This window comes from Muscardinus avellanarius (genome assembly GCF_963383645.1).
Source record: "Muscardinus avellanarius genome assembly, chromosome: 19".
NCBI lineage: Eukaryota > Metazoa > Chordata > Mammalia > Rodentia > Gliridae > Muscardinus > Muscardinus avellanarius.
Window position 1 is genome coordinate 34,444,412 of NC_137805.1, and position 14,536 is coordinate 34,458,947.

At 48.1% G+C, this 14,536-nt stretch overlaps 1 protein-coding gene across 1 annotated transcript in view; it reads right to left on the minus strand.

The window, feature by feature from the left end:
- Positions 1 to 6,741: 6,741 nt before the first annotated feature.
- Positions 6,742 to 14,536, minus strand: part of STK4 (serine/threonine kinase 4) — a gene marked incomplete at both ends in the record, with an annotated part of 106,851 nt that continues 99,056 nt past the window's right edge. Inside the window, one exon of the mRNA XM_080716768.1 lies at positions 6,742 to 6,900. Coding sequence (XP_080572894.1) covers positions 6,742 to 6,900 — 159 coding nt within the window. The remainder of the gene's footprint in view (positions 6,901 to 14,536) is intronic.

Sequence of the window (14,536 nt, forward strand, 5' to 3'; positions counted from 1 at the left end):
TCGTAGCCTGTGTCAGAACGTCCTTCCTTTTAAGGAACTGAATAATATTCCATTATACAGTTGGCCTTTTCATCACGGTGACTAAAACACCTGACAACAATTTAGACGAGGAAAGGTTTATTCAGGCTTACGGTTTCAGAGGCTCAGTCCACGGTAGGCCGGCTCCAAGTCAGCAGGCACGGTAGAGGAACAACACTGAGAAACTCTTGATGGCTGGAAGTAGAGTCGGGGCCAGGGCCAGGGCCAGGACTGGACATCAGGGCCATGCCCCAGTGAGGTCTGTCCTCCAGCCCCGCCCCACCTGTGGACCTTGCTGCACTGCCAACATGTGAGCTTCTCTGGGGCACATTACGCAGCCAAGTCCTAACATATGTAAACACCACCCTTTGCTAATTCGTTCAACCATCGATGGACAGGTCTGGCCTCATTCTGTTTGAAACTCAGTCATACTGTTGTATATGGTGAGAGACTGAATGTACAAGTTGAAAGTGGCCAGGCCACACGTATAATAGACCTCTGACCCACGGCCTTGGCAGCCTGCCCAGGAGACAACGGCCCACGAGCGCAGCCACTACTGGTCGGACTTGCAGGAAGCCAGAGCGCTAGTGACAATTTTCTAGTGACAATTCAGGAAACCAAAGGATAACTTCTATAATAACCAGCCTAAAATGCCCAAGACTTAATCGCTGACAGGTTCCCTAATCTTCGTCCCCATTTCCAACTTAGGACCAACCAGAGAAAACTGAGTACGCACTCCAACCAGCTGCACAGATGCTTCTAGCTGGCTCGCCTACCGCTCCCCCGGCCAACAGCCTCTCCTCAGGGCAATCTATGCCCTCCCCGGTTCCATGAGAAGAGCTCACTCTCCTGTCTGCCTTTGTGTCTCTTCCAAAATGCAAGTCATGGTGGCCGACTCCCTTGATACAGCAGGCTTTGCCTTTCTAATTGGGTTGGTTGTTGCTCACCGCCACAGTAGCTACGGTTAGTTCACTCCCAGCACCACAGAGTCCCCTACTACGTGGGTTTTTATAATTTACTTATCCATTCTACTGTTACCGGGCAGCCGCGTGGTTCCTAGTTTGGCAAAATGATAAATAATGCTTCAACGAGTATGTCTGTATATGTCTTTTAGTTAAAGTATTTACAGTTTTGTTGAGAAATTACCAGAGGGAAGAACTACTGGCTCATAGGTTATTCGCCAGTGTTCAAGAGTTCAGTTGCGCCCATGCTTACCAACACATCACAGTTTATTCTGAAACCGGGTCTCACTGAGTTGCAGAGGGTCTCACTAAGTAGCTGAGGCTGTCCGCGAACCGCGATCCTCCTGAAGTCTCGGCCTCCCGAATGCTGGGATGACAAGCGTGCCCACCACGCCCGGCTACACTTCACAGTTTTTATCATTTCCGTTTTAGCTGTTATGGTAGAGGTAGAGTGATAGCACATCGTGTTTTTAATTTATATATTCCTGATGACTAAATTTGAGCATTATTTCATAAAGATAATCATTTTATTTTTATTTTTGTGGTACTGGAGATTCCAGGGGCATTCTATCTCTGAGCTACACCCCCCAGCCCTATTTTATTTTTTATTTTGAAACAGGGTCTAAGTTACAAAGGCCTCACTAAGTTGCTGAGGCTGGCCTAAAAAAAACGTCCTGTCTCAGCCTCCCAAGTACTAGGATTGCAAGTGTTTTCACCCGCCTTGTGCACGCTGTCCACAGCCATCCTTCCAGCCTCCCGACAAGTAAACATCTGTCCTGGCCTCGGGAGCGTTGCTTGTGCTGGCCCCTCACATCTTCCAGGTTGTCCACCTGGCTAGCTCCTTCAGGTCTCCCTTGAAACACCATCTTCACACACCTTCCGTGGTACCCTACATAAAGCTGTCCCTCTGGACACACACACACGCACACTACCCTCAATCCACCTCGCTTTCTTTATAACACACACACACACACACACACACACACACACATACCATAAAACCAGCTGGGAGAACAGCATGGCAGGTATGCAGCACACAGATTATGGGACTATTTTACTAAAGCGAGTTAGCCAGGCGTGGTGGGGCACACTTGTAATCCCAGCACTTGGGAGGCTGAGACAGGAGGATCGCACAGGTTTGAAACCAGCCTCAGCTACTGAGTGAGACCCTGTTTCCAAATAAATTGTAAAATAGGGCTGGGGTATAGTCCAGAGATAGAAAAGCCCCTGGGTTCCACCCCTAGTACAACAACAACAAAAACAAAACAAACAAACAAAAAAAGCACGTTGACTAGGGAGACCTATATTTCCTTTTCCGTGTAAGCTCTATTCCCTCCTTACTGCCAAGGAAACTCTTAAGACTGAGAGAGTCCAGGGTCAGGCTGGGAATTATTCCTAGCTGAGGATGGGCAGACCCTGCTGCTCCTCTCGGCGCGGCTGGGGCTGTGCCTGGCCTGGCGTCCTGCAACGGCGGTCAGGGGTGGTGGGCTCCGAGTGAGCGGCCACAGCAGCTCTGCGCCTGGGAGCTGCGCCTGACTGACGCCCCAGCTGCCTGCAGAATTACGTCCGCTTCATCTTTAGTCTTTATGTTCCTGACAACTCGCTCAGGCCCTGGCCCCAGCAGGAGTTTCCCTGCGTCTCCCCCAGCCTTGGATCCAAGAGTGCACGCGCTACAGTCAGCGTCCGAAGGCTCCCAACATTATTTAGGCATGGATGGAGGATCTCATTTTTAAAAAGGGGTCGTCTGTGGTCCAAAGGACAATTTATTTAAAACAAAGGTGACAAGGTGTGGGAAGAAGGAACAACAACAGTTTCAACATAAAAGCACATAGGAAACGTCTCAAATAAAAACCAAACCAACCAGACGAACAAAAGGAGGAGCGAGGAAGCTCTGTCTCACACACGTACAAACTGCTGACGTCGGCGGGTTATTTACATCCAAACTTTACAAAATAGCCTATCAAGTCAGCTCGTGAGCCAGTGTCACTAGTTTTCCTTACAAAAAAGTTAAAGCTGAAAACTTCACATTTTTAAATTGTACATCAGCAATGGCAGTTAAGCTTTTATTTCCCCAAGTTGGTCCAAGTGCAAGCTGGTGGAAGAGATTTATTTTCCCTCAAACAAGAACATGGAATCTATCGACAATGAATATAATCCCGGTGAAAACATAAACACAGTGTTTAATAAGGGCTGGGCGGGGGGGGGGGGGTGAGGGGCGGGAGCAGTTTCCCCCTAAGGAGGGGGGCAGCACGGTATGTTAGGAAGGGTGCTGGAGCGGGAGCCGGGGGGTCTGGCTCGAATCCGCCTCTATTTTCTGGTGACATGACCTTGAGCAACAACAGACTTCTCTCTCTTGGCCTCAGATTCTGCGTCTGTAGAGTGGGAATAATAATATCTCTATCTCTTAGCGCTGTTCATTAGTAGATGAATGCTGTTCAGATGATCTAGTCCTGTTTGAGTGAGCTTTGGTACTCCGTATTTTTCTGGGAATTTACCCATATAATTTAAATTGTTGGCTTTATTAACATAAAAGTTGTTCACAATATCCTGTTAATAGCCTTTTAAAAACTGTATGATTTATAACAGTGTCATCTCTCTCATTTCTGATATTAGCCAGGGCTACTGTTTTTTTTTTTTTTTTTTTTTTTTTTTGTAGTACTGGGATTCCTGGAAACCCTTCTACCTCCGGGCTATACTCCCAGACACTCTCTCTCTCTCTCTCTCTCTCTCTCTCTCTCTCTCTCTCTATATATATATATATATATATATATATATTTTTTTTTTTTTTTTTTTTTTTTTTTTGAAACAGTGTCTCTTAAGTCAAAGAGGCTGGCTTCAAACCTGCGCGATCCTCCTGTCTCCGCCTCCCAAGTGTGGGGATTCCAAGCGTGCGCCACCACGCCCAGCAGGGCTACTGAGTTGTAAAAGACATAATAAATTTCTGGCATCTGGTGGGTGCTATATAAATGTTTCCTGGGTTGGAATCCACAGTCTCAGGGAATCAAGGTTACTGTTGTTAAAACTACTTCAGACTACAATTTCTATCTATGGGTCCCCCCCACCCCCCACATCCATCTACCCTCTTCTTGCCCCCCCTGGGCTCAAATTCTCATCCAACATCCATCCAACTGGTGACTAGGGAAAGGGATAAATGAGGAAGAAAAATAGAAAAGTGTTGCATATTTACTGATGAGAGACCAGTTAAGGTATTTTTGGAGAATCTTGAGACTTTTAAAAGATGCAACTAGGTGTGGGCCAGAGCTTCTTGGAAGCCGAGTCTCAGAGTTCCCTGGGAGCTTGAGTCACAAACGCTCATGCTCTGTGACAGCAAGTTGAAATCGCTTGAATTCAGTCTCCACGGAAAAAACGACTAGGACTTGCTCCTGCGTGTTACTGTCACCAGAAAACAAACATGCCTTGCCAGGAAATGGGCCCGATCCAAACACTTCGGCCGAGCGGCTCTGTTTAGCTAGACTGCTGGGCCAGCGCGTTGGATATACCCGTGCTGCTTGAAACAAAATAAACTGCAGATCCAGGGCCATGGCTGGAGTATTCATGGGAAAAACCAAGCTTTCCTTTACTAGGATCTTGCTTAGGAAAGGAGGAAATGGGCTTTCTCTTCCTGCCTGGCCAACCACACAGTCCTGTATTTAGGGACGAAAGCTGGGGCCCACGTGCTCGTGAGCACAGGGAGTGGTGGGTGCCGGCTGCTCTGCTCTGCAAACCTCACCTGCCGTCAGCCTGACCATCAGGTGAGCTGCTTTCCTACCAAAAAACGCCACTTAGAGCTGATCTGTATAAGGAAAGGTGGTCACTGCGTTTCAGACTCGTGACTGTAACTATAAGTCCCACTGCAGGACGCTATGGATCCTGATTCTGCCCCTTACTAGCTGATTGCCACGGGAAGCATCTTTGCCCCAAACGCATTTTTCATCTGTGGAATGGAGATTAAGTGTTGAACCCACAGGGCTATTGTGAAATTTGGAGTGTACCTAGCTCAAAACCTGGCACAAAATAGATGGTTAGTAAATACTCTTCTAGCAAGATCCTCAAATTATCCTCTATCTTCTATATACTACTTCACTGACCTGCTTCTTGCATTTTTAAAAAACTTGTTTTAATTGCAAAGAACAGAATCTGGTTTCACGAAACAGGAACATTCCCTGCCTTTCCATCGATCCTCAGGCTTCGGGAACAAAAGCAATGATGGGGCCAAATGACAGCCTCCTAGTGTGACCTGGCCTCGCTCCCGGGGAGAGCTTAGGAGCAAACGCTGCGGCTGTCTTTCTCACTGTCTGGTCTTTGCTGTGTGAGCACACGCAGCGTTGAGCCACGCTACCTCTGATGTGCATCGGACCTAGGTCTGCACGCGTGCTCCTCTGCTCCCTGCAGAAGCGGCGGGGCGCATGGGCTTGTTGAGGCGGCACAACCTGGCTTCTCTGGGAACTTCTTCACATTCGGTAAGTTACAGAAGAGGCAAGAGCAAGCTTTTGTCAGCGTGGTTCCCTGAGACAACTTAACCAAAACTGACATGAGTCTGTTGCGTTAGGGAAGGGGCTGCTCAGCCTGGAGACCCAGGAGACAAGCCCCCCCTCTGCTCTTTCTCTAACTTGAGTTGTGATGTCGGCAGTGTCACTTCCCCTCAAAGCCTCAGTTTTCCCGTCTACATAATGAAGGGTCAGACCAGATGACCTCTATGGTCCCTCCCAGCTCCAGCAGACTGTGTGTCTGAACTGAGCGACCAGAAGAAGAGATCTTGATCTGGTATTCATTTATCCTCTCCAGACCACAGTAAAAGAAAAAAGAACAGTCACATACTTGTACACGGGTCACAAAGCAATGCCCTCTATCCCTGTCTGGAAGGAAAGCAAAGCGAAATGCCTGTGTATGGGTTTTCGCGTGAACAAGAGCTGCGAACACCTTTTCCCTTTGTGGGCTGACCACATCCCTGTTTGCTGAGAGCTCCTGGTAGGCCTGACCCTTCATTGGACCACGTCTCCTCTTAAGGCACTGGGCAGTATCTGTGGTGTGACGTAGGCAGCTGGGAGACTGGAGAAGGATGAGAGGCATTGGAACAGCAAAGGCCAATTTGCAAAGAGGGCGCCAAGGCTCCTCCTGGGACCCAAAGAGCAAACACCATCCTCGTGGCTTTTCCTTGGACATCTCTGATCGCTCCAGAGGCCAGTGATGGCCACGCACACCTGAAACTGCTCAAAGAACCGTCCCAAGCCTAATTCTTAAAGCAGCCCTGCAAAAGGGGAAGGTTGGCTCCTGGGATTCCGTGGACCCTAGTGGCCTCCTGGGGTCCTCTGCCCTCGTGTTCCACAGTACCATATTCTTACAGAAAAAGAGGCAAGCTATTCAAAACTGTACCTGTACAGAGATGCCACCACAGTGAGTGGGGAATCTGTTTATAATTTATATATATATATGCATATTTATATATTTTTAAAAATTCTTCCAGAAAGAACAATCAAAAGCTATTGGAAGAAGAAAAACAAGACGGCAATGTAAAACTTTCCCAGCTCTCACTCCACTAGGAGTCTTTGTTCCTGGGTTTTAGAATTCTGAGTTAAAAGCGCCAATATAAATCCTTTGAAATAACAGACCTGACCGATGTACCCACACATGCCACGGTGGCACCATGACCCTTCCCACTGGCGCGCATTCCTGAGTTCACAGAGGTGCTGTGGAGAATGGCAGAGCAGAAGTGCAGGCCAGCAGGTGCGAGGCGGGCATCGGGGTTCCGAGGCCAGCCTTTTCAGAAGTTTTGCTGCCGCCTCTTCTTAGCCTCAATGGCGTCCAGGATAGGTTGCCGCTTGGACTGGTACTTCTGCCGGATCTCCTCAATCTCCTGCTCCATCATGGGGTCAAGGGCCAAGAGCCTCTTCTGAAGGTCCTCTACTGTCCAACTCTTAAGCTAGAAGACAGTGGGAAATACAGTCACAACAGAGCCCAGGTCCCCGGCAGGATGGCAGAGGAGCCCGGCCTCCCCAGAGGAAAGGGAGACAGGAGGCCGCCATGGTCAACCAAGCATAGGGCACCAACTGGACAGTGGCAATTTGTTTCAGTGAGTGGCACACCACAAAGCTTCCTGAAACAACATATCCCTGGAAAGGTTCTATGTGTTGGTCTTTTTTATTTAATGTGCCCTAACCAGGAACTCAGTGAATGAGACTTTCATCTTCTCTAGCCCGTAAATTAATAAAATATATATCCACAACTATGGCATTAAACAATCACTGACTATATGTGAAATGACGGCTGCCTCCAAGTTCTTCTCTGCCCCACGAGAAAAGTGCCTGGGCAGTGCCCATCTCTTTCTGGATGGCACCTGGGCCCAGGGCTATGGTGCCGACAGGCCAGGTCTCTCCCCTGCCCCTGCTTCCCACGGCCTTGGCACGATCAAACTAATCACCACTAACCTTCACTGGGGCTAATTATATGCAATATAATTAAGGCATCTAATTAAATATAAGAAGGCACCACTCTAAGTACTATGCACGGATCATGTACATGTGACCCTTGAGTATACAGACACAACCTCTGCATGGGGCGGGGGGTGGTGAACCCCTAAACCTTCTTTTTTTTTTGGTGGTACTGGGGTTCCTGGAAGCCCTTCTACCTCTGGGCTACACTCCCAGACCTATTTTTTACATTTTCATTTTGGAAACAGGGTCTCCTAAGCCAGCACGCGCGGCTGGCTTCGAACCTGCGCGATCCTCCTGTCTCTGCCTCCCAAGTGCGGGGATTACAAGCGTGCACCACCACGCCCGGCTCCCCTAAACCTTCTGAGATTAAGTTTCCATCCAGAGCAAAAGAGACCTGATGTATAAACTAGTAATAATGCCTAGCACTCACACGGTGCTTTCTATGGGCCAAACACTAAGTGCGTTAATACCTTGATTCATTTAACCCTCTTAACAAATGATCTGAGTGCATGAGCATCCCCTGCTACAGAAGAACTGGCCAAGCAAGAGGTGACTGCGTCCCCTGCCCAGCATCCCTCTCCCAGCTAGGAAGTGGCTCCACACTCCAGCTCTCAAACAGCTGTGCAGAGGGGCAGGCAGCAACACACAAGCCTCAGGACTCAACCTGAGCTTAAAGCATGCCTCTGCCTCTCGCAAAGGCCGTGAGATGCTGGTAGTTACATCTCTCTAGGCCTTCCTCAGCTGCAGAGGAGGGACGGCGATGCTCGCGTACAGCATAAGAGTTAAGTGGGATCCGCTGCCCTGTGTGTGGAGTCTGGGCGAGGCCAGGCGTGGCTGGCGGGGGGTTAGAATGAAAGGCAACATTATCCGCAGCCCGGCACCGCATTCTGCTGGTCGCTAGTCGTTTAATAGGTGCAGTGTTTCCCAAATGCAAAGGCTCACCCGAGTCCCACGAGAGATGTGCCGTGCCCACGCTCATAAACTCGGCATCTCTCAGCCCCTTCTGGGGCCTCCCAGGAAAGCGTTGCGGAAGGTGGGTGAAGGAGCCCTTTCTGTCCACCCTTCCTTCCAGGCTGGGGAGTGAATGAGCCCTACAGTGGCCTGCCTAGAACGGCTTAGTGTGACCTGTCGCCACAGGAATTTCCCTTGGCTGGCTTCGGGGAGGTTGTCTGAGACGTGAGAAAAGCCTAACAGCTCAAGACGAAAGGCTCTTTGTAATGCGAGAGTGGAAAGACTTGAGTGTGTGGAAATGCTGGAAAGTTGAGCTGGGGGAAAAAAAAAAAAAGCAATCTTTCTTTCCAGCCTGTGGTTTTATACCACCTTGGAGGTTGATGTTCTTGGCCCAGAACGCCCCAGAGAGTGTGTTGAGCTCTCTCTTCAGCCCTTTTAATTTCTTCTCCAAAGACAGAACACCCCGAACCTAATACGAAATGTTACTCACAGATAAGAACCTGATCACAGATCCTAAATCTGTACTGGCTGTGCAACCCTGAAGAAGTGATTTCCCCTCCCGGGCCTCAGTCTTGTCTGGAAAAATCAACCACCCTACTTCTGCATCCTTGGGCTATAACGGGGCTTGAAGAGGCCACGAGGTGACAGCTCAGAGCCCCCCAGCATGTGGCTGGCAAAGCGGTACTTACTGCTGTTATCAATGTTAATTCTAATCTTCCATAAACTGTTCCTGCAAGCTCTGATTCAAGCAAAGTCAAACACGTGAAGAAAATATTCTACTTTACTTTGTGCTGATACTACTGCCTGAGGGTTAGTATTTTGTCACAATACCCATTCACTTCTTTAGAGTTGAACAAAATATCTTCATCCGCCCGCTTATCAAGCACTTGTTGAATTCTTACTACAGGTCAGGCACTGTGTGAGGCTGGCACGGGACTTACTTCAGTGAAACAAAACCAAACCTGCCGCTCACCGCCTTTGCCAAGCTTATCTTTTACTACCGAGATGCGATGAGTAACAATAAACACAATAGGCGAATTATTCTCACGTTAGGCAGTATTTTTTTTTTTATTAAGAACTGAATCCAAGGGCATTCTACCTTTGAGCTATACCCCAAGACCTTTTTATTTTATTTTTTATTTTGAAATAGGGTATCACTGAGTTGCTGAGACTGGCTTCAAATTTGCAATCTTCGTGTCTCAACCTCCCAAGTACCGGGATTACAGGTGCGAGGCTCTCAGCAACTCAGCAAGATCTTGTTTCCAATTAAGAAATAAAGTAGAGCTGGGGGTGCAGCTCAGAGGTAGAATGCCCCTGGGTTCAATCCCCAGCACCACACAAAAAAAAAAAGAAAGAAGGAAAGTGAACTGTGTTAGTGAAGCAGGGGGCTGGGAGCTGGGAGGGAAGACTGTCTTGTTATTCATCCATTAGGATAAAGAATAAAAGTAAAGTCAGTCATTAAAACGGCACAGGCCTTCCAACTTGCTCTGCAACTCTGGCAAGTCCTTTCTTCCCCACAGGCCTCAGTTTCCCCAAAGGTAGCAGACGGTTGACTAGATGGTCTTACAGGTCTTAGAGACTCAGTGTTTCCCCATGTGTGGTGGTCCATGGATCAGGACCACACAGAGTCCTGAGCGCCAACATAGAGCTACTTAGATTCCCTGGAGGGAGGCATAAAATTTTGCATTTTAAAGATGCTGTTCAGAGCCTGGCGTGGTGGCCACGCCCCTGTAATCCCAGCATTCCGGAGGCTGAGACCAGAGGACTGTGGTTGGCAGACAGCCCCAGTTACTTAGTGAGGCCCCCCCGCAACTTAGTGAGACCCTGTTTCAAAATAAAGAATAAAAAATAGAGCAGGGGATGTAGCTTGGAGGTTGACTGCCCCTGGGTTCCATCCCCAGACCCGCAAAATAAAATAAAATAAAATAAAATAAATATAAAGATGCTATTCAGGATTTCCTTTCCTCCTTCCCCCTTTCTCTTCCTCCTTCTCCTCCTTTGGTGGAACTGGGGATAGAACCAGGGACATTCTACTTCTGAGCTGCACCTCCAGCCCTATTTTTATTCTTTATTTTGAAACAGGGTCTCGCTAAGTTGCTCAGGCTGGCTGCGAACCTGCAATCCTCCTGTCTCAGCCTCCCAAATAATGGGATTACAAATGTGTGCCACCACACCGGGCTCAGGTATTTCTTATAAATTCTCAAATTTGATAAGCATGATTCTACATCTTCCTTCTTATTTTTCTGTTAGCAAAATCCCTCGCTGCTGCTTGTCTATGGTCCAAAGCTTCTGCCCGGTGTCTGGTTTCTAGGCAGCTCGGTTGCCATTAGTTCTGATCTGGGGACGACCAACGCTCTTGCTCCATCTCAGCTACCTTCAGTCTGATTCACGGCTGTCCTAAGGCCTTAGGTGCTTAAGTTACACTTGCCCTATCAACACAGCTCGCCAGGAACTGCTGAAGACTTGGTCACACCATCCAGATATGGATTTTTCTGAAAAACAAGTTCAGATAATGATTTTATGGCGCCAAGCATAGCATTTCACCTTCCTGGTTCTTGGTGACATAAACTTCCAATAGCTCTCACAGTAAGATAACTGTGGCTTTATGGTTTTGCTATGGCCAGCATTCTGAAGGAATAAATCCTCAAACCAGCCAGGTTAGCAGCTCACGCTGTCAGTAAGGGAAATTCATCATTTAGCATTCCCTAGTATTTAAATAGCCTCTCTAAGCTGGGCATGGTGGTCCACACCTGTAATCCCAGGACTTGGGAGGCTGACACGGTAGGATCGCAGGTTCTAGGACAGCCTCAGCAAGTAGTGAGACTCTCAGCGACCTAGTGCCTCCAGAGTCACAAACGGGAAACACATCATCCCTTCTGGATGGGCAAGTCAGACTGATCCTGTCAAGGGCTAAGAACAAGGAAAGAATATACCCTTGGGCCTTAGCTGCTTGATGGGGAAGGCACCAATATGCCGTTCCATGCTTTTGACCCCCGCCATGGGGAAGCCAGTGAAAACACACCAAGATCAGTCAGAAGGCACCGAGGGCGATGACTTAGCTGCACCGAGGGCACCTGCCCTGTCTTGGAGTGAACTTCTCTAGCCAGGAGCAAGAGAGCTGACTCTAGGCAGATGTCATTCTCAGGTGATGTGGCAGCCTCTCAAGAGATGAGGAAGAAGGCGGCCAAGGAGAGGGTCAAGGAAGCTAACAACCAAATCACGATGTATGTGGATTACGTAAGCACACGGCCAATTTAAAAAGGACACACTCCTTAAATAAAATCTGTGAGAATTTTAATGAGAGATTCCTGATTCAGATTACAGTCATGCCTGACTATGCTTCCATCAGTCTCCTATAAAATCTAATGCTTCTCCAGCAGGAAAAGCAGCAAAATGATAATCAGTTAATGACTGCTTCAACCCCAATCTGAGTTTACAATCACTTCGAATCAAGGCCTGAAATTCCCGTTAACCAGAACTCCAACCAAAGGAAATATGACTACCTAAGAAGACTGGCATGAAATGCGGATTATGAGGGTTAAACACGGAGTCTGGCTCTGCAATGACAGAGCTCTGACATCGGTCTCTTAAGAGGCCAGGCTCAATCCAAGGACTGTGTGCCAAGCTTCACACCTAAGATGGTGCGGTACCAACCACGTGTGCATGGGTGCGTGTGTGCTAGTGCACAGGCACAGACTAGAGTTTGATATATGGCAGAAACATAAACACAAAGAGTAAGTGGTATTTTTCTTTAAGTAATGAGGACATTTTTACTATAAAGTTTATTACTTGCAAACTGTTATTTGAGATTAACTGAAAATAATTCTTAAATGTGTATGACAATGCTAAGCATGGTGGCGCATGCTTGGATTCCCAGTACTTGGGAGGCTGAGACAGGAGGATTGCAGGTCTGCAGCCAGCCTCAGCAACTTGTGAGGCCCTCTGCAACTAGTGAGAACCTGTTTCAAAATAAGGGGGGAAAAAAATCAGGCTGGGGGAAGAACTCAGAGGTAGAATGTCCCTGAGTTCCATCCCCAGTACCACACACACGAAGAAAATTTATATGGCAAAACTGATTTTTTTGTGTGTGTGTGTGGTATTGGGAATGGAACCAGGGAGATTCTACCTCTGAGCGCCACCTCCAGCACCCCACAATCCTTCCCCCTTTTATACATGTTTTGTTTAGAAACAGGGTCTTGCTAGGTAGCTGAGGCTGGTCTCGAAACTGCAATCCTCCTGTCTCAGCCTCCCAAGTACTGGGGTTATAGGAATGTACCACATCTGGCTCCAAGTTGATTTTTGAAGTAGTACTTTCATAGGCTAGAATTTATTCTATTCTGGCACGAGTAAGAATATCCTATTCTTACTCTGAAAATAACAATGAGCCTGTTTTGTTTCTGTTCTTGCTAATACAGTTTTGATCAAACCCAGATATTTTCCTACTATCTTGACTCCACAGTAAGAAACTTGCATGGCCCCAAAGACAAAAGAATAACGGACCCCTGCTACGGCTTCGATGTCCCTCCAGAATCCACTCTGCAGCTCAGCTGCCCTTGTGACGGCCCCGAGGGCCCCATGCTGTCGCCTGGGGGCGGGGGGGCTGTGCTGGGGAGGACGAGCGGTCTGATCTGTGCTGTGCTCGCTTTGCCTTTGACCAAGTTATGACACGCACGGCGTGGAGGTGTTCTCTAGATGCCGCTGGCACGCTTCTGGGCTTCTCAGTGGTGGGCTTTGGCCACCCCGAGCCAAAGAGATCTCTGTTCTTTATAAGCTACCCTGCCTGTGGCGCTCTGCGACGGAAGCTGGAAACGGGCTAAGACAAGCCCTGCGGGTTTGCACTGCTGCGATCTAGCGCTGTGCCTTCAGCTGTAAAGATGCCGCCAGTGGCGGCTGCCAGGCACCTGCACTTGGCCCGCAGACGACAGGATGGGGCTGGCGGGGGCCGGAGACACACAGACTCCCTCCACACCTCCAGTGGAGGAGTGAGGTAGTTATGTCATGAAAGCAAGATACAGTCTGAGGCGCTACTGAGGGCCAATGGTGGCAAGAGTGATCAGAGCGACTTTTAGTTTAGTACTCTGTGCAGGCACTGTGGATACAGCATCGCACGGAATCTTCACAACAGTCCACGAAATAAGCAGTACTAGGGAAGGTCTGGATGTTAGGTTTTTTCTTTTTCTTTTTTTTTTTTTTGTGGTGGTACTAGAGATTGAACCCAGGGGCATTCTATCTCTGAACTACACACCAGCCTCCTATTTTATTTTTATTTTGAAACAGGGTTTTGCTAAGTTGCTGAGGGCCTCGCTAAATTGCTAAGGCTGGGCCCAAACCTGAAATCCTCCCATCTCAGCCTCCCAAGTATTATTAGGGTTACAGGTGTGTGCTACCACGCCTGGGCTCAGGATGTCATTAAAAAATGGGATGTAGCCGGGCGTGGTGGCGCACGCTTGTAATCCCAACGCTTGGGAGGCTGAGACAGGAGGATCACGCAGGTTCGAAGCCAGCCTCAGCAACTTAGTGAGACCCTGTTTCCAAATAAAATACAAAATAGGTCTGGGAATATAGCCCGGAGGTAGAAATCCTCTGGGTTCCACCCCCAGTACCACCAAAAAAAAAAAGGGGGGGGGATGTAAGCCAAAGGGATCACAGGTTCAAAGTAAGTCTCAGCAACTTAGAAAGACCTTGTTTCAAAATAAAAAATAAAAAGGAATGAGAGTATGGGCTGGAGGTAGAATGTCCTGGGATTCAATCCCCAGTACCCACCCTTCCAAAGGGGCAAATTCTGTTAATCTAGTAACTTTCGCATTGAGATATAGATAACTAATAAAACTAGGTTAAAGAAATGAAAAGGCTTATAAGTTCAAATGTCAATATTACCAGCAACTCCTCAAAACCCAGGTCCGTGCTTTCCCACACCGCCGAGCCCCACCACACGCCTCCTGCATAGGGGATGGCCACGCAACCTCACAGAGCGGCTCGGGGTCCAGCCGCTCTCTCCCCGTACACCTTTTCTTCTCCTAAAGCGGGAGCCATTTAAGAGTAGAGATTATATCTAATATATTCTCAGAGTCAGGCTAGCAGAAAAGTGTTCTCCATAAATATTTTAAAAGAAACATACCCTTCATCTTTAAGCCTTTACTTGAAAATGACTTCAACTTCTTACTGGGTTCCTAC